The 20113-nt window shown below is 39.9% G+C and overlaps 2 protein-coding genes across 42 annotated transcripts in view; one reads left to right on the forward strand and one right to left on the reverse strand.

The window, feature by feature from the left end:
• Nucleotides 1-12922, reverse strand: part of RSPRY1 (ring finger and SPRY domain containing 1) — a 36111-nt gene extending 23189 nt beyond the window's left edge. Inside the window, exons 1-7 of one of the 24 annotated variants that reach the window (XM_081514284.1) lie at nucleotides 12762-12922; nucleotides 11296-11332; nucleotides 11016-11071; nucleotides 9245-9275; nucleotides 7538-7624; nucleotides 6487-6643; nucleotides 905-1409 (exon numbers count right to left, since the gene is read on the reverse strand). In XM_081514284.1, the coding sequence (XP_081370410.1) occupies nucleotides 905-1254 (350 nt within the window). In that variant the 5' untranslated portion in view covers nucleotides 1255-1409; nucleotides 6487-6643; nucleotides 7538-7624; ... (2 more) ...; nucleotides 11296-11332; nucleotides 12762-12922. Of the gene's footprint in view, nucleotides 1-904; nucleotides 1410-6486; nucleotides 6644-7537; nucleotides 7625-9244; nucleotides 9311-11015; nucleotides 11072-11295; nucleotides 11366-12435 lie in introns of all 24 variants that reach the window. The other 23 variants (XM_081514286.1, XM_081514280.1, XM_081514279.1 and 20 more) reach the window with 23 other exon arrangements.
• PSME3IP1 (proteasome activator subunit 3 interacting protein 1) overlaps nucleotides 12875-20113 on the forward strand; it is a 36755-nt gene continuing 29516 nt past the window's right edge. For 3 of the 18 annotated variants that reach the window (XM_081514308.1, XM_081514304.1, XM_081514300.1), the window contains exon 1: nucleotides 12875-13135. Coding sequence is in view for 2 of the 18 variants with exons in the window: in XM_081514297.1 (XP_081370423.1) it covers nucleotides 13593-13626 (34 nt within the window). In the remaining 16 variants the exon portion in view is untranslated. Of the gene's footprint in view, nucleotides 13372-13497; nucleotides 13662-20113 lie in introns of those variants that run through there. The other 15 variants (XM_081514311.1, XM_081514297.1, XM_081514314.1 and 12 more) reach the window with 10 other exon arrangements.

Below are 20113 nucleotides of genomic sequence, written 5' to 3' on the forward strand. Positions count from 1 at the left end.
CACCTTACTAGATGATTTATATATATTTTGCCATGATAATACTTGTCAGAAAGGTATTATTTTCCTTTTATAGATGAGGAACCTGAGGCTTAAAGAAATGATTTGCTCAGTGTCATGTAACTAGTCAAGGGGCTGGGCCTGAATCTGAACCTTTGTCCACTACAGTTCTAAAACTTACTGCTACTTTCTGTGCTATGTGGTTGAGTTAAAATACTTTTTCAAACTTGAACAATGCCCTTTAATCTCACTGTTATTCAATCTGGGATTTTGCACTTAGACAAAGCAGAGGGAGAAACAAAACAGGGTACAGGTGTGTCCTGCAGTTTCTTTCAATTTCCAAGTTTCCCAAACGGATCTAGGAGGGTCATCTAAGGGATATATTAGTAAAAGAGGGAGAAGGATAGAGACTCTCCTTGACCTACGTCCTTCCATTGCCAACAGAAGTTATGTGCAGCTACGTTCTTGGTACCATGGGGTCACAAAGAGTCGGACACAACTGAGCGACTGAACTGAACGTTCTTGGTAAAACAACTTATCTTGAATCTCTAGTCAGTGCAGTAGATAGCCAAGCAAGATAAGAGTGAGTCTTCACGAAACCATTTCCTCTTATAGGTTTCAACACAACTCACTCCATATTGACTACATTCCCCAATAGAAATCAAAGCTTTCATCGGTGTATTCTGCTACAGAAATGTTTAGACATTTCCAGACTGGAGTAGATATTAGCAAGTAAAATGACCAAACCTTATAATTTACTCTGATGAGAAATAAAATAGTCTCCCCCTGCCCTATGAGTAATGAGGTTTGGCAGATATATCCTAATGCATTGAAGGAGTCCAAGAGTTATGATTCCTGGCATGAGGCTTTTCATTAGATAGGAGGTGACTGTGAGCCAGATACTTACTTATCTACAAGAGTCCGTATGACTGCCAGTGTGTCCAACACTAGCCCGTCTACATTTTGTTTTTTTCTCCTTGGCTCATGAGGTCCTCGGCCCCTCCTCGGTGGCCGAACAGGGTCCCGGGGCTGGCTCCTCATGTCAGCAGTGGGTACTGCAGTACTATCAGCCTGTTGCTGCTGAGTGTCAACACTGTCTTCTGCTCCACTGTCGTCTCGGCAGATACAGGAATTACCCATGGTTGCAGTGGCACCTCTAGTCCCCAGGAAGCGGGCTATGTGCTCCTCAAGAGTCAACAGCAGACCCTGGCCAAGGCTTCTGCTTGCTAAGAACACGGCCCAACCAAAGACAATCATTTAGATAGTTATCAGTTTTCCAAGTACTGTTTTCATAATCTGGAGTTCGGGAACTCGCATCCTATTTGTTTTTAACAACTGAATGCTGAAGAAAGTTGCAGAGTTGACCTCCAACATTATCAATTATAAGGAATCCTGGTCATCCAGTGGCAGTTCTAAAAGAGAAAAGGAAAATGAGTCAAAGACTTCTTGGCCACCAATTACTCAGACTTTCCTAGTTTGATTTTATAGATATTAGGACTATAGTGAAGCATCATCTTTGGTTATTTTTATAGGCTTCTGATGCAAAGAGATGTCTTTATGTAAGAATTAACAACCAGTGATTTCTTTTTCCAGTGATTTCTTTTTATCATTATAGTATAAAGTTGGTTGCTAAACCACATCCTTGTAAACTACAGGAATTACAATAGATTTCTTTTTTTAATGTATGTGTGTTTCTATCCATATAGAAATACATTAGAAGAATTTGTGCAATTGCTTTAAGGGCTCCTGTTGCGGATTTTTTTAAAAAAACTGTCTTCCTTGAGTGTATGAGAAAATTTAATATGTTTCAAATAAAATATCTAATTATAAATGTCTGTTGTTAAAAAAAAGTTATGATACAATGTGATAGCACCCACTTGAAAACAAGAATAATACATGGATAGAGTGTTCCATTTAAATGATCAAACAGCATAGATTTCCCATTTGGAGGACACTTGAGAATTCACAGAGATAACACAAATAGTTACAAAGTTTTTCCTTTATCAAAGCAAGACTTTGTTTGGGGGAAGGTCAATATATATCACAAGGTTACATTTTTCACAATGATAAGTTTGCTGCACGTGTCTGCTACAAGGTTAAGAATAGGGAAGCACCAATGATCTTTGTCTGAAAATACTAAGCACCTGCTACCAGGTTGGCACTGGGAGAATAAAGAACAAGACACAGACAGTCCCAACCCTCCAGAAATTTGTGGATGGCCATTCTCATCCCACACAGTATGTTTATCATTAAAAAAAAAAAAAAGCCTAATGATAGAGTCAGCTCTTCATTAAGCTGAGAAAATCTGGTTAGGTGTAAAAGGAAGTAAAGATTTGGAAGCAGGAGACTTAACACGGTAGCAAAGGGTGAAAAAAAAATCATGTGGAGACCTGAAGACCAGGACCCGTAAGGACACTAACAGACACATAAGGATTAGAGACTGGTATGGAGTCTCTATGCAACATTTGCTATTTACAAATAAATCCTCCTATCTTGAGCACTGGCTTAGGAATAGATATAAATATTAATAAAATAACTTAGTGGGATTAGAAGCAAGAGAAAACTTGTTTCTGTTATTTTGGACAGATTTGCAGCAAATTCTTTCAAATATTTGCCCAGTTTAATTACTACTCATAAGGGAAAAAAAACGGAAGGAAAAAAGTAGATGGTGATAAAAATTCTTTGTATATATAATAATCTAATGTAATATGTAGAGAGAGGGGGAGGGACAGGGGAGGTGAAGAAGGGGAGAGGAGAGGCAATGGATAGACATTATCTTCCTCCAGACTGTCAAGACAGCAACAGCTGAGCCAAGTTTAAGACCACAGATGTTCTTGGTTCTTCCAAAAGAGTCAGGCCATCTTCAAAATTTGGAGGTTGTACTGCAAAGGATGTGACTGAAGTATAGGTAGGAGCGTGATGCAAGGATTAGCCGAAAATAACCTTTTAAAAGAGAACACAGGGCGAGTTCCCTGATGGTCTAGTAGTTAGGATTCAGTGCTTTCACTGCTGTGGCCCAGGTTCAATCCCTAGTCAGGGAATAGATCCTACAAGGTGTGCAGCGTGACCAAATATAAATAAATAAATAACAAAAATAAATAAAAGAGCACACACTCTAAACCAGCAAAGAGTGCAAGTAATACCATACCGTTCCCATCACTGCAAGGATGGGCGTGATTGTGAGGAAAGCAGTGGGTTAAAAAGACATTTGTAGACATGGAAAACCAGTGGACAAGTATGAGTCATGACACACATGTGATGTGATGATACAATTAACTATCCAAGTAGAGGGAATGAGATTCCTATCACAATCACAAGATTTCTCCCCATATTTGAAAATTCCAAATGGATAAAAAATTTTAATTTAAAAATAAATATATAAGGAAAATAAGAAGTTTGTTGGATCTCAAATTCTTAAACTTTATTCCATCCAAAGTATTTTTGCTAAGGTTTATTTAAACTGAATGTAGAATAATTCATGCACATTTCTATTTACTACATTTCAAAGCAAATGGAAGAAATCCAGTATATGGGTATTTCTAAAAATCTGATTAATTTGGAAGAATTACATGTGGTGATTTTTTTTTTTTTTCCTATTCCCAAATTGAACTGAAGTATAGTTCAGGTCAATTTCTTCCAAAAGAGTCATTTTCCTTAAATGACCTAGAGAATGATGTCAGCTATAAAATTTGCTAAGAGAAGGAAATGTAAAAAAAAAAAAAAAAATATTTTCAATATTTTAAAACCAAAGACTTTCTTTTTTTAAAGGACTAACTATAAAGACCAGATGCAAAGAAGTTAATTAGGTGGGAGAAGCCATGAGGCATTTCAAAGGAAAGACTATGAAACATACAAGGGAAAAAAAATAAGAGCTGTTATCTTCAAATTTTTTAGCTGCAATTTTTAAATGAGCATAGCGTGCTCTTGAAGGTTAAAGCCAAAAGCAGGTGAACACAGTGTATGATCTTTCAGATTTATTCAGGACTAAAACATGGATAGCTTTTCATCTGGAAAAGCGTCACTCACGACACTTAGAGACTAAACTGTGAATACTTTAGGCAAAAGACTGAGTAGTGAAGCTAAAACAATTACACTTTATACAGCTTTGTTTTATCTCATTCCAAAAAGCATTATGTGGTTCACTTTCCACGGACCATTGTTTTAAGACAGTAACATTCAGTCTACCATCTCATACAGGACACCAGAGGCCACCTACAGTACAGGGCACAGGCTTTGCAGTCAGACAGTCTGGGTGCAGGTCCCAGCCCTGCAATATTTACAGCTGTGCATTCTAACTACACTGATTACTGACATACTTCAAAACATGGAAGATAGTAACAGTTCTTACACCTCACAGTAGTTTTGTGAGGACTACATGGAATAGTACCTGTAAAACATGGCATGGTGCCCAACACTTAAATGGATCCCCATATCCAAGATGTTATTATAAAATAAGTACACAGCTAATCAGAAGTAACTAAATAATCTGGGAGTTGGGGGCTCAGAATAAGACCTGTCTTAATTATGAGCACTAAGATAACTAACAAACTTACCTTTTATAGAACTCATCTACACCGCACTGAAACGATGTTTAATTATCTGTACGTTTGGGGAAAAAAACCTTGGAAAACAATGTAGCTTAACAATCAACTCCAAAGGTGATGGGCATTAAAATACCCAGGTGCCTCTTAAAATACCAACTCCTGGTTCTACTCCAAATAGGCAGCATCTGAATTTCTAGGATGTGGCCCAAGCAAGTGTTTTCTTAAAGGTTCCTCAGATGATTCCAATGACGGCCAGGTCTGGAAATCAGTGTGCCATAGAACCTAACACAGAACTGGGACTGTACGTAGGACCTCCTGACTGAATGAAGGGACAAACTGGAACACTAAAGAGTGATTCTTCTGGGGTCTAAAAAGTGAATTTCCCTCCCGTATTCTTGCCTGGAGAATCCCATGGACAGAGGAGCCTGGCAGGCTACAGTCCATGGGATTATAAGAGTCGGACGCAACTTAGTAACTAAACCACTAGAGAAAGACTACCCTCAATTTGGCAGCAAGTGACAACTGTCCTTAAGATTTCTTTTTTTCCCCTGATAGAAAAAGAAAACACTTGGAAAATGAAAATAATAAATTTTCTATTCAAATGTATAAGTAGATTTTGTGTTTTTTCTTTCAGTCTATTTTTCTATGCATCAGAGGGATAGCTATAGCATTTATATATGTGGGATATATTGTTATTGCTTTATAACCTTTTTTTAGTTAATATTTTTTCATGTAATTAGAACTAGAAAGATCTTTAAATTTTTTTAACTTTTATATTAAAATATAACTGATTAACAATGTGATAGTTTAAGGTGGACAGCAGAGGGATTCAGCCATACACATACATGTATCTATTTTTCTCCAAACTCCCCTTCCATCCAGGCCTGCCACATATCACAGGCCTGCCTGTGATATTGAGCAGAGCTCCCTGTGCTGTACAGAAGGTCCTTGTTGAAAACTAGAAAAACCTTTTTAATGTTTACATGATAATACTCTATAGTATGGTTAAAACATTGTTTATCCAGACTCCCATGGTTAGCCTTTAAGTTGTTGCCAGTTTTTGCTATTATAAATAATGTTGTGATTAACAAAAAAAAATAAAAAGTGAGTTTCCTTTTCCAGAGAAATGAACTGAGGCTATCTTTGAATATACTCTTTTGGAGAGGTCAGTCAAAAAACCACCAGAATACAGTTACATCTGGTACAGACTATGTACAGTACATGTCAACACAATAGATGAAGCAGTCCCCTGTATTTCCCACCACAATCCCCTATGAAGCATCATACTGAACCAAGATGATACACTGCTTATGGGTAATGTTATTTAAGGGCTGACAGACTGCATGGGATGGAAAATGAGTAAGACTAGAGATTATGTAAAGGCAACACATTTGTAATACCTATATACTTCACCTTAACTTTTAAGACTACTTAGCATTAGATAGTCAAGTTAGTTTTGAAACCAAAAAAAAAAAAAAAAAAATCTAGTCACATAATTTAAATATATACAACTATCAGATCTGCAACTGTGGCAACCATCAACTGATTTCATGATGGATGAAATTATTTTCTGATGGATGAAATGGCACTGGATGCCATTACTTAGTAGAAATACTTCTCTTACCATCTAAATGTTAATGCTTTTAAAATCATCTCAGTGTTCATAACCAGTTTGCTGAAAGGACCTAATTACAATCAAACATTTCCTTTGCAAATCTACTTCTCTGAAGTATTATTTATTTTTTTATCCTCCCCTTTGAAAAAAAGAAAATAAAGGCTATTCTTTCCATTTCAGTATCATTTATGACTTATTTTCCGTTTTATATATTTTAAAGCTGCTCTGAGAGGGGGGAAAAAATCAAACTAGGGCTCTCAGTAAGGTTAGTGTTAAAGCAGTGAGGGCTGGTACTCAAAATACAGACCTCTACCATCATAAACAGCTTACCACAGAGATATCTGCCAACTGGTCTAACCCTCTGTAACAAATGGTCCAGGAATCAATGATTCATCTATTCAAATATTTGCTTGCATTCAATCATAATACAGCTTAGTGACTTTAAGAATGTTTTCTTTTCTCTGAAAAATCAATCCTCAGGACTATGCTGCCAAGAAAGGAGAGGCTGGTTAAATGAAGGAAGAAAAACCAATCTTTGGGCATAAAATTACTATTGCTGTCATTTTTACCTTATTGTTCCAAAATAGTGAATGCAACACTTTTTTCCAGTCCACCCCACAAAGGCTTGGAGAAGGCAATGGCACCCCACTCCAGTACTCTAGCCTGGAAAATCCCCTAGATGGAGGAGCCTGGTAGGCTACAGTCCATGGGGTCGCTAAGAGTTGGACACGACTGAGCGACTTCACTTTCACTTTTCCCTTTCATGCTCTGGAGAAGGAAATGGCAACCCATTCCAGTATTCTTGCCTGGAGAACCCCAGGGACAGCGGAGCCTATGGGGTCGCACAGAGTCGGACACAACTGAAGCGACTTAGCAGCAGTAGCCACAAAGGCTAAATTGTACAGCATGAACAATAACAATATATAATACACTGGAAATCTTAATGATTTTCTCTTCTTAAAAAATGTTTTGGACTTTTCCCCTAAGTGAATGCATTTACAAGTGATAGCTTCTAGTGTCATGTTTACTATGCTCCTCCAATATTTCATTATGAAAAATTTCAAACATACAGCAAAGTAGGATTTTACAGTGTATACCTATATACCCACCACCTGGATTCTACTATTTACATTTTACTGTACTTGCTTTATCACATCTGTACACTCCTCTATCCATCATCAATCCACCTTTTTTTTTTTCTTGATGCATTTCAAAGGCATCTATGTACTTCCCCCTTAAAAAATCAGCATGCATATCACTAACTGGCTTCAATATGTTTTGAGGTTACATTTACGTAAAATGTACAGTTCTTAAGCATGTAGGTGCTGAACTCTGTCTACTACATATACCTGTATAACCCTATCAAGATAGGGAAGCTTACCCCATATATTTGCTTTTAAAATATCCTGCTGGACACTCCGAAGACCACAATTTTCTTGTATTTAAATGGGAGGTCAGTGTGTAAAACCTAGAGGTCAACGAGATTATTTGGTAGCAAAATAAGTAGGTAAGAAAGATGTATTGACTACCAAGAACACACTTGCCAGTTGAAACAGAAACCACCTGAGGACATTTTAACAAGAGCAGGTTTTGTCTCTAGAGTCTGAGATATCTCAGAGGAAAGGGAAGGGAAAGATTGTGAAATATTTGGTTGGAGCTTCACTTTTCCCCCAAAAGGAAGGGCAGCTCTGATATTTTTACATGCCAAGTGTTGAAAACTATCTGTCTGCAGTGGCACTGGGCACTTGAGGTTAAGTCACATAAGGTATTCTCATCCACTGGATTGTAACCTTCAAGTTGTCTGGGAAAAGCACTGAATGATTCTAATACTTCTCCTGTGCACTGAGGTTGGTTTAAGAAGGTACATTTTTGAGGGAAAAGTAGACAATTTTTTTGGTTTAACTGTTTGAGGAGTACTTAGGGTAAGACAGAGTAAGGGATTACCAAAAGCAAATGACAGTAAAAAGGAGAGAGAGGGGAAGAAAAAAAAAAAGGAGAAACAAATAATCCTGCTTGGTCTCAAAGGCTGAAAAATTTGCCTTGGACCCAAAAAGGAAACGCTAAGGAAGAACTGAGTTAAGTGCTAATGACAGCTGCCATACAGAGGAGAAAAACAAATGTAATACTCTATACTATGGGGGATTTTCACCTCCAGAAGACCAAATAACAGGAACTAATATAGATGTGTCATTCAAACACATGATTCACAAATCTGAAAAGATTCTTCAGTTATAGAAAACTCTTTGCTGCTAAGAAAAGTAAACAAAAAGTAAACAGCATGAACAGCAACACCTTTCTTAATGAAATCTACTTAAAATGGTGTCTGAAACACTCAGTTGCACACTCAACTTATATCTACTAGAACCTAAGAGAAAAAATGTTAGTTGCTCAGTTGTGTCCGACTCTTTGCGACCACATGGACTGTAGCCCACCTAACAGATATTCAGTAAGTATTTTAAGTGAATTCATTCTAAAATCTGTAAAAAGTATTCTTTGAAAAGCTGAGAACATATCACTCAATAAATATGAATCCAACACTAATATGCCAGGCACAGAGCAAAGATGAAAAAAGGTCCCTCATACTTTTCTTAAAGGGATGAAGGGTGCCACAGACAACAGAGTGCCCAATCCATAATACAGCACCTGCCATAGAAGCCCATGCATATAGTGTCAGGTTCACCAGAAGGAAGCCTCTCCCTCCACCATTTTTCCAGTGGAAAAGGAAGATAGTTAACATTCAAGTATCTGTGCAAGCAAGTTTTTAGGTGACTATATATATTAGCTTTGGCAATAGGGGAATGAAGGATTTATATCTGCACTGCAACACATTGATGTCTTAAATGATAAGCCAAAATATTGTTGGTACATATATCCCTGACCATGCAGTTGAAAGGTTAACTGAAAGTCCATAAACTTAATTGATAAAGATGAAGATAATGGTAATGCTAATGAAAAATAAATAAAAGAGGAAGCACAATGGAAAACCAAGATCAATTTGAGACAATAGTTTTGATAAATCCCAAATAAGCACCTTTCCTGAATATTGTAAGAATCCCCATTCTGCATATGACATGGTAAGAAACTTTACCTTGCTGCCAAGTGTCCCACGACAGTACTTTCTGGGAAAACAAGGTATCAGAGACAACAGTAAACTCTAATGTTATGCTAGTTTTGGTTCATGAACATCATGGTTTAGTGACCTGGTAGATTATTAATAAATAGCCTTTAGGTGCAGGTAAGTATGAACAACTATGAAACAATAAGAACTGAAAAAAATAGAGCCACATTTTCAACAAGGCGGGGAGGGGTAGGAGCCATACTTTGAGAATCATTGCATTAAATGACAACAGAAAAGGAAACTTAATTCTTTAGGAGGTAGAAGGGGTAAGAAAAAAAAAACTAAACTAACACTGAAACATTAAACTGAGGTAATAATAAACCTGCTGAATAAGGTATTTCAAAACTTTCTACTTGATGTGTATAAGACCCATGAAATTATGCTTGAAAACTATAATTTCAAGCAATAAGAAAGTTACATGCAGGGTTCATTCCTTAACAAACCTAAGGAGTTTATCAATCCTCTGCTGTCTCAAATGCATTCTCAGTTTTCCAAAACTTAGAGAGGGAGAAAGTGGAATATTCTCCAAGAGTTCACCACTACTTATAAGATACTACCTCAGTTAGCCTTGTATATATCATAGTTATCTATAATCAAAAATGATTTTACATACTGAACCAGCAAACATTCCCTCTTAGAATGGACATTGAGAGTAAAACAGAATATGCACTTTTTTTCTAATCATAAAGGTTGGCAAGAAAACTATTTCAAAAGTTTACTTATTGAACAGATAAACCAAAGGGAACACAGTCACTCATTTGCATTCCTACAAAGTTGTGAAAGTCTCCTCCTCAGGTTATGGCCCAAGTTATGGCATTCGCTGCTTCATAACTATTCTTGCAATTTTATAACTTGAATACCAGGAAAAACTATCCAAATCCAATGGGAAATGCTTTGAAAATGCCCAAATATTTGAAGAGAAGTTAAATAGTTTACTACTCCACCCTGTAACTCTTTTGAAATAGATTACTAGTTCCACTGTGGTTCCCATCTGTGGTGTCTAATGACCTTTCACTTTTGCAATCCTATGACTGTCACATCCTACTTTACAAGAATCCCACCACAAAACTGAAAATTTCCAATTTAAAGTAACATAAGTATCTGCCTGCAATGTGGGAGACCTAGGTTTGATCCCTGGGTCAGGAAGATACCCTGGAGGAGGGAATGGAGGCTGCTCACTCTAGTATTCTGGCCTGGAGAATTTCATGAACAGAGGAACCTGACAGGCTACAGTCCATGGGGTCGCAAAGAGTCGGACACAACTGAGTGACTTTCACTTTTCACACAAAATGCTAAGTTTTTATTTCCCCTTGATTCTTGGCCAATTTACTAAGTGAAAAGTTATTTTGCTGATGAAGCAGAAAAAGTCCACATAGAGTATGCTGGAACACTTCCTATCATCAATAAAGTAAAAATAATCATGAAGTGCAGAAATAATGAAGGGTTTATGAAAATGGCAAAAGCAGGACACAGATTAAAGCAGCAGGTCTGGATAATGTGTATCTTGGGAACCAGAAAGCTCACAGAATCACCACAGGGATTTTTTCAAAAAAGACTCATGTAACGTAAGATTAGAAAAACAGGAAATTCAAGTCAGCTTTTTGTTTAGAAAAAAAAAGAAACTTCAAAAATCACAAATTACTCAATATTTGTTAAACCAGTTCTAACAATTGTAACTAACCAAAAATTAGGAAAATGTCATACATGGACACAGTACTTATAACCTCATAGAGGGACTTACAAAGCAAGGTGTCATCCCAGGAAGTGCAAAGTATACATGGTGAAAAGTAGAAACAACTGTTGTGGGAAAAAACTTTTAAAGCCATTGCTAATGTGCCTCATAATGTATGGTTTGGGGTGACTACAGGAAGGCATAATATTCACAGAGGAAAAAAGGAGGTCTCATTTATAAAATCAAAACTGAGAGAGAAAACATGATACTCACTACCTGTACATACAAAGGCCACAAACACATATATATGGAAAAGGGGAGGTGGTTTACAATAATGAGATTAAATTACCTGGAGGAAAATTTCAGCTGTCAGAAAAAAAAAATTCCTGAAGGAAAAGAGTACATCATAGTGCTATCTCCTGCCAGTATCATCAGAGGTTCAAAGTAAATTAAAACTCTGGGAAAAAAACCATCCTCCACCCCCATCTAAGCAGGAGCTGAAATCATGGGTTTTAGACTATATGACCTAAAAAGCTGGAAACCTTGAAGCTTTCAGTACAATATGGCTCCCGCACTCCATAGGTGGATCAACAACTGTATTAATGCTAATCCCTTACATCTACATACTGTTTCACAGTTTGGAAAGAGCCTTCACTTTCACTCCTCAACAGCAACCCCTTTGATGGCAGAATCACAATACTTTCACACAGCTTGTAGTCTGCAAAGCACTTTCACACGCTGTGTTATTTTACAGAAGAGAGCCAAGGAGGTTAAGGAGGAGGAGATGGCAGGTAAGGGGCCTGGACAACCAGGGGACTCCCTTCAGTCAATTAAATAGACTCTTCTAATCTTCAGAAGTTCAAAGCACAACACTCCAGGGGGAGCAACCTCATTGAGACAGCTATACAGGATAGAACTGAAGAGTCCCAGTGGATCATTTCTGCCTCGATCTCCGACCCCAAACACAGGGAAACTGAAGTAGCAGGTAGAACAAAAGCCCGATCGAAGAGTCACGCATGGAGTGTCGGTGGGACGGACTTCCCCCCACTCCACCTGCACTACGTCCAGAAACGGCTGATTCCTATGTTTCAAAGGAAAAAGCTTGCCATTCCCGCTTGCCTCTATTTCCCACCCGGGCTTTCCTACGGATTGAGGGGCGGGGGGGAGGGGGATCTGCCTCCCGGAACCGAGCAGCAAATCCCCTCTCCCCAGGCTCTTACTCATTTTTCACATCGGGCCTCCGAGGTAGGGGAACCCGCTAGGTATGGCTCCCAACTCCTAGCTTCTCGCTCTCTCTGAGGCGTTTCTTGACCCTAAGGCACGTTTAAGCCTCCCCAGGGATGGTCTTCCGCCACTCCTGCCACCTAAACCTCAAACTCCACAAAAGGAAACCCTCCCCAAGCATCCTCCCATCTATCCTTCTATCCTGGCCACCCCTGAGGAGCACCACTATATATCAAGAGCCTCCCAGGAGCTACCTGCCTCTCACCTGGGCCCTTTTGGCCGCGGCCTCCGCAGAAGGGCGACCCACAACAACCTCCTCGGTCAAGAAACCCCTAAAGCGGAAACACCCTCTTCTAGGGTCCTCTCCCGGCACCTTCAGCACGGGCCTCGCTGGAGAACCTCCGGGCTGTTTTCTGGGCTCTGCCCAACGCCACCCGCTCCCAGCCCCCGCCTCAAAATCTCCCCCAGCCCAGTCCGGTCTCCCCGCCACAGATTCAGGCGGCTGTTCCCCTCCCTCACGGACGTCCCCAGCCCTGAGACTCCCCCCGCTTCGCGTTCCTAGGGGCTTCCCGGCTGGGCTGCGGCACTGACTTTCTCCAGCTCTCGGGCGCACTCGAGGGAGGGGGCGGCGGCGGCTGCGGCGCGACTCCTTTGTGACAGGTCCAAGAGAGCGGTAAAGATGGACGCGAGGCCACGGCGCTGCCATTACGTGCTGGGCCCACCCCCGCTTCGTACCGCCCCGGCCCTCCCTCAGTCCCCTAGGAAACGCCCCTTCCTCGTTGGCAAGCCCTCTTCCTCACAGCCAATCATCTTTCAGGAACCATGTCACGTGACAACAAGACTCGGCCCGCCCTCCTGGAGGGAGCTGGCCAATCCCCTTGCTGAAGTGTGACTGGCCCAATCAAGTCTCTCCCGCTAGCTTTCTAGGCACCGGATTTCCATCTGGCTCCACGGGAGGAAGGGAGGTACGGATTGGGTTACACCGCCGGAAGAGGGGCGGAACTTTGTTGTGGCGGTGAGGAAAAGGAAGCCCTGAAGGGTAGAAAGAAATACCAAAGCAAAGGCTGTTTTCTTGCTTTCATTCTTTCTGTTTTTACTTTCCTTCTTTTTTATTTTTTCTTAAGAGCGAGCGGCGTTTGCGGTGGCAGTTTGGGGTAGGCGCCGCCGAGGTGAGGGGGTCTCGCCTCCCGCACGCTGGTAGGTGAGTGCGGCCTGGGCCCTGGCCAGGCAGCGAGACTGGGGCGCCAGCGTCCTCGCTGAGGGGGTGGGGGGCTGCGTCTGACGTGAAGTTTAGGGCCAGGCTTGCCCTCAGTCTGCGCTCTCGCCCAGGGTTCTGAGTCACCAGAGACCGGGGCTTGTGGGGCCCAGCCTGAGGGAAGCCGAGGGAGCCCGCGGGGACGCCTCCAGGTCCTGTGGAAGAGGATGCCGACCCTTTCAAGCGGTCTTGGGGCTTTGGGTCTGTTTTCGGCTCCCCTGTATGTTTTCTGCCAGGTAGCAGGCTTCAAGCGAGGAGTGGGCTCTATCTCAGAGGTCTTGGAACGGCTCCAGGCTACCCCGGAGATGTGGGGATGCCTGCCTGGTTGCGAGTTTCTGAGTCACAGAATTAGTTTAGGATGGAAACATTAATTATGTGTTATGTACCAGTGTCTGTGCTCAGTGCACTTTCTTATAAAGGAAATCAAACTAGCGTGTTCGTCTTGCAGAAAACTTAGACTGAGGGTTGAAACGTCTTGAGAGCTGCTGGCCCAGGTGAAAGCCAGCGCGCATCGCGGTAAGGTGGAGACCTATTCCTTCTTAGCACTGGTTTTGAACTAGCAGAAAACAAGAGCTGCTGTGGCCCTTTTAAAATGCAGATTCTCCAACCCCCGCTCCAGCTAGTCCGACTCACGTCTTGAGTGGGACCCAGGGAGTCAAGTGCAGGTCTGGTGGTCAGAATTCCCAGTGACCTTTTGTGTACCAGCTGTTGGGTAAGATTCGTTGATAATTCAACTGTTTGCCTTATTGCTGTGTTAACAAGGACCCCGTAAAAAATGGTTTGGAAAGCACTGCTTCTGAACGCCTTGTAAGGAGCTAGTGTGTAGACTCCTTTTTGGTACAAGGAATTGAGTAAAGATAAAGGCAGCTTTTACAGTCTTGCCAATAGAGCTTGAGATGAACAGTTTGTAAGGGTCTAGAAAGCTGAGGCTGCCCAGTTATCTTTCTCAGCTGGGTCTTGATGCCTTTCCCTCATGGGGAAATTCTTCGTGGTTGTAACAATTATATCAATACCTTTTACCTGGTTAGCAGTCGTTCTCGTTTAAGAATCTTGCTGTTTTGATTAGAATCAAGCTGCTGCTTCAGAAATTGAAAACCATGTGTCTGGTAAATGAAGTGATCTAAGCGCATGGTTCAGCTGTAGGCTCAAATCACCGTAATTATATCTTCATGGCAGGTAAATTAAGCAATTTCAGTGTGCTCACTATTGATCTCCTTTTGAACGTGCTTTGTCTTCTCAAATACCACCTGTTGCGCTTTTTCTATAGCATGTGTTTTACAGTTTTTTTCGTCTTTGGTTTTCTGAATTTTCCTTATGATGTATGCAACTGTGGATTTGTTTCTGTTCAGTGTGTTTGGTGTCTATTACACTTCCTAATTTTTGGATTAGTGTCTTTCATAAGTTCTGTAAAATTCTCAGTCATTTTATATTCATGTACTGTTTCTGCCCTGTTGTGTATCTTCCTTCTTTACTGATTTAATGTAGACTTTTTCCCCCTCTTTATGCCTTTTCCTCTTTTTACTTTTCTATACTACATTCTACATAATTTCTTTTTTATTAATTCTCTCATAAGTTATTTCTAATCTGTTACTAAACTCATCTGTTGTGATTTTAAATTAATTTATTGCATGTTTTAGTCACTGAAGTTCTGTTGTTTTTCTTTTCAAATGTGCCATGCCATTGTCTTAATGGTTTCTTATGCTCTGCTATTAATTTTGAGGCCTGGTTTTTATTTCTTTAAACATGGTAAGCATAGTTGTTTTGTAATCTATATGTGTTAATTCCACTGTCTCGATGTCCTTTGGTCTGTTTCTGTTGCCCATTATTCCTGCTTTTTTTCTTACCAGTTCACCTTTACCTGATGCTGTAGTTCTTTGGAGTACCAGATTAAGATGGAGAAATAGGTGGTTATCAGACCCCATATACCCTATGTGGACTCTCTGCTTTTGACTTTTGCTTCCCAAGGGCACCAAGACTGTAGCTTTCAGGATCAGAGAAGTCCTCAGGATGAAAACCAGTTTGAATATTGGGCTCAGTTTCTGGGTTTCACTTTGTCTTGGGTTTGTGCTGAATTTTTTATTATCTTGTTAGCTTTTCTATTTGTTTAAGAATTATTTAAAAAAACTTCTTCCACTTTTATTTGTTGCAGAAGTGAGGGATTGGTCTCAGTTACCTAGCCCACTATTTCTGGAAATGCAAGCACCCTTTGATTTTAGGAGTGAAATTTGTCTTTCAGGCAACTTTGAGTTAAAGGTTATTTTTCTTTATCTATCTAAAATTTCCACCACCTTTCACAGTGCAGTGTCCTTGTTGTTCAGTTGCCCAGTCGTGTCCGACTGACTCTATGCGACCCCTTGGGCTGCAGCACACCAGGCTTCTGTGTGCTTCACCATCTCCTAGAGCCTGCTCAAACTCATGTCCATTGAGTCGGTGATGCCATCCAACCATCTCATCCTCTGTTGTCCCTTTCTCCTCCTGCCTTCAATCTTTCCCAGCATCAAGGTCTTTTCCAATGAATCGGCTCTTCGCATCAGGTGGCCAAAGTATTGGAGCAGTGTTGTAGCTGCCATCAAAATTGAGCTTCCTCAGTGCTTTTTTCTAGTCTTCCTTTTCTGAACTCTGAGTGCTTAATTTCTTTTCTCTTAGAGCATTTACCTTTATTCTCCATTTCCTTAAATTGCTCCTGTGCTTACCTTATCTCTTCTTTTGAATTCAAATTCCTTATTTGCTAAACAGTAGTGTCAGTTTAGTACCTAGCACTGTGACTTGCACGCACATGATACTCTTGCTGCTTGATTGTGTCCGAGTCTTTGCGACCCCATGGTCCATAGCCCACCAGGCTTCCTGTCCATGGAATTTTCCAGGCAAGAATACTGGAGTGGGTTGCCTTTTCCTACTCTAGAGAACCTTCTCTACCCAGGGATCGAACCCACATCTCCTGCAAGTCTTGCATTGACAAGCGGATTCTTTACTACTGAGCCACCTGAGAGGCCCTGCCTTGCACATATGTTTCCTGTAAATATTTACTTCAAAAATGCAGCTGAATGAGTGGGCCTTGTATGTTTGGTGTAGTGTAAAGTTGGTTTTGTAGAGGAGATCCATAAAGCTTGGAAGGTGAGGATGAGAGAGAGTATAATTTAGTGTGGGTTAGGTTCCAAAGTCCACCCAGATGGTAAAATAGTGTGTAGTAAAAGCTATCCTCACAACAAACTGTGGAAAACACTTAAAGAGACGGGAATAACAGACCACCGTACCTGCCTCCTGAGAAATCTGTATGCAGGTCAAGAAACAACAGTTAGAACTGGACATGGAACAACAGACTGGTTCCAAATCAGGAAAGGAGTACGTCAAGGCTGTATATTGTTACCCTGCTTATTTAACTTACATGCAGAGAACATCATGCTAAATGCTAGGCTGCATGAAGCACAAGCTGGAATCAAGATTACGGGAAGAATGTCAATAACCTCAAGATATGCAGATGACACCACCCTTATGTCAGGAAGCAAAGAACTAAAGAGCCTCTTGATGAAAGTGAAAGAGGAGAGTGAAAAAGTTGGCTTAAAACTCAACATTCAGAAAACGAAGATCATGGCATCTGGTGCCATTACTTCATGTCTAATAGATGGGGAAACAATGAGAGACTTTATTTTTTGGGGCTCCAAAATCACTGCAGAGGGTGACTGCAGCCGTGAAATTAAAAGACGTTTGCTCGTTGGAAGAATAGTTATGACCAACCTAGACAGCATATTAAAAAGCAGAGACATTATTTTGCCAACAAAGGTCCGTCTAGTCAAAGCTATGGTTTTTCCAGTAGTCGGGTATGAATGTGAGAGTTGGACTATAAAGAAAGCTGAGCGCCGAAAAATGGATGCTTTTGAACTGTGGTGTTGGAGAAGACTCTTGAGAGTCCCTTGGACTGCAAGGAGATCCAACCAGTCCATTGTAAAGGAAATCAGCCCTGAATATTTATTGGAAGGACTGGTGCTGAAGTTGAAACTCCAATACTTTGGCCACCTGATGTGAAGAACTGACTCATTTGACAAGACTGTGATGCTGGGAAAGATTGAGGGTGGGAAGAGAAGTGGGTGACGGAGGATGAGATGGTTGGATAGCATCACCCACTCAATGCACATGGGTTTGAGTAAACTCTGGGGGTTGGTGATGGACAGGGAAGCCTAGTGTGCTGCAGTCCATGGGGTTGCAAAGAGTTGGACATGACTGAGCGACTGGACTGAACTAAAAGTCAACCCAGATGGTAAAATAATGTGTAGTCAAAGCTATCCTCGAAAATCCATTAGGGAGGCACCATGTTGGGTATAGGTATACCAGTGTAGCAAAATTCCAACAAGGCCAGATTTTTTCCAGCTTTGAAACAGATGCTATTTTTCTTCCTTTGAGTTTTAGATAAAGTAGTTGGTTTGCATTTAAGAATCACTGTGTGTAAAAAATATAGCTCGTATTAGAATTACATATAGTGAGGGAAGTACTCACACTCTGAGAGGCACGGATGAGTTAGGGAGTTGAGGATCAGCTAAGGGAACCAATATTTAAATTATCTTTTTTTCTTCCAGTGGATCTATTCAGTAGATAAATTCAAGGTAAATGTGCATATGATGAAACTGTTCTTATGCTGTGTAAAAATACATTGCATGTGTTTTCTAGATGTCTCGCAAAAAGAGGTTACTTCAAATTGCTGTTTATAGTAAACATTCTACATATGAATTGCATTTACTAATGCTGTGCCCTCATTTTTAGATTCTTCTAGTCCTCTTTGCTAGTGGAGTAGGTTAAATAAGCCTCAGTGTTAGAAGAGTGACTGAGAATTCCTTTGTCTGGTAATAGGTGCTAACAGACTGTTCTCTGTTAGTAGTTGTCATGCTCTGAAGTTTTATAGGGAAAGTTGGCTTGATTTAAGTTACTGTAGCTTGATAGAAGTGCCTTCTGGCCAGAAAGCAGTCTTTTCTAGAATGATTTTTATTTTATTTTTATTTTTATTTTTTTTTCCCATTCTAACAACTATTTATTTTCACCAAAATTAATTTAGATAATCCCTAATCATTTTCTTCTTCTTCTTTTTTTTTTAAAATAAATTTATTTATTTTAGTTGGGGGCTAATTACTTTACAATATTGTAATAGTTTTTGCCATACATTGACATGAATCAGCCATGGGTTTACATGTGTTCCCCTTCCTGGACCCCCCACCCACCTCCCTCCCCATCCCATCCCTCTGGGTCATCCCATTGCCCCAGCCCTGAGCCCTTGTCTCATGCATCGAACATGGAATGGTGTTCTGTTTCACATACGATAATATACATGTTTCAATGCTATTCTCCCAGAACGTCCCACCCTCACCTTCTCCCTCAGAGTCCATAAAATTGTTCCATGCATCTGTGTCTCTTATAGAATGATTTTTAGTTTGCCAAATTCCTCTTAGTTTCTGTCCTACATTTTAAAATCTCATGTGACTTGAACATCAGGATAATGTTGGAAGGGCAATACTTAAGTGTATTTACTAACAGAAAAAACGTGGATTGGCTTATTGTTTTTGCTCCCTTTGGGGAAGTGTTAGAACATTGAGACACAGAGATCTGATCTGCCCTGGTGTAGTTTTACAAGTACAGTGTATCTAATGTTAGAAATTAGGAGGGTATGGTGGCCAGTGATGTTAAACACTTAAGTAGTCTGCCATCACAAAATTCAATTCCACAGGAAACCAGATCTCATTTACTTGCATCATGGCAGGAGCTAAATGGAATAATTTTCATGTCAGCAATGGCAATTATCTTGGGAGCAGCAATGTAAGTTTTGTTTTTTGAAACTTATATAGCATACTGTGCATAAACCCATTCTGTCTCACCAGTCTGGAAATTAAATACTACAGTCTCCAGTAAAAACACAGTAGTGCAGTGTTTAACATTTATTTCAGCTTGAAATATAAGAATGTTATTTCTTTGGCTGTCAAGCAAATTTGAAAATTTTTATCAGTTTGAAACTTTCAAGTTGGGACAGTGATTTTGGTTATGGTTTTGGATTTCCATGAATTCTCTAATTGAAGAACTTATATAATCCTTTTAAAAACAGTGTAATGTTTAATTTGATATTTGAACTTGAATCACCATAAAAAAAGCACTATGAGAGTAAAGAAAATTTGGCACAGTTATTCTTTCTAAAATTAAACACAGTAAGGACAAAATAAGCATTCTCAATGTAAATCATCTTCATCCCTAAATGAATTTTTATCATTAGATCCCCAGACCTCTGGGCTTTTATTTATTTGTGTTTTGTTTTTAATTATTCTAACGAGGAAAATAAGAGACTTGTGAAAGTTTGGGTAAGCTGTAGGAATTAGAAATAAACACTTTAGTTTCTGATTTCTGTACTTCTGGAAGAAGGTAAATAAGTTGAGGGTAGAAATCACCTTTCTGTTGCAAAATAAACAGCTAATAAATGTTGGACTCTTCAGAGAAAAATGCTTTGTGTAAGGAATTTTTAGTATGAGAGCGTTTTTTTTTAGTTAGCTGAAATTAAAGGAAAGTAGCAAGAGTTATTCTTGAAGATGTCAGTTATCTAATATAGTAAGGTGATGTAATCTTTGGTCCTGTGTTTCCTATTGCACAAGTTGTATGATGTTTGAATAGAATTCCCTATGGGACAAAGACACGTTAGTGAATACTTGTTTGATGACTA

This window comes from Giraffa tippelskirchi, chromosome 7 (genome assembly GCF_054371585.1).
Source record: "Giraffa tippelskirchi isolate mGirTip1 chromosome 7, T2T-mGirTip1v1.2.pri, whole genome shotgun sequence".
Taxonomy (NCBI): domain Eukaryota; kingdom Metazoa; phylum Chordata; class Mammalia; order Artiodactyla; family Giraffidae; genus Giraffa; species Giraffa tippelskirchi.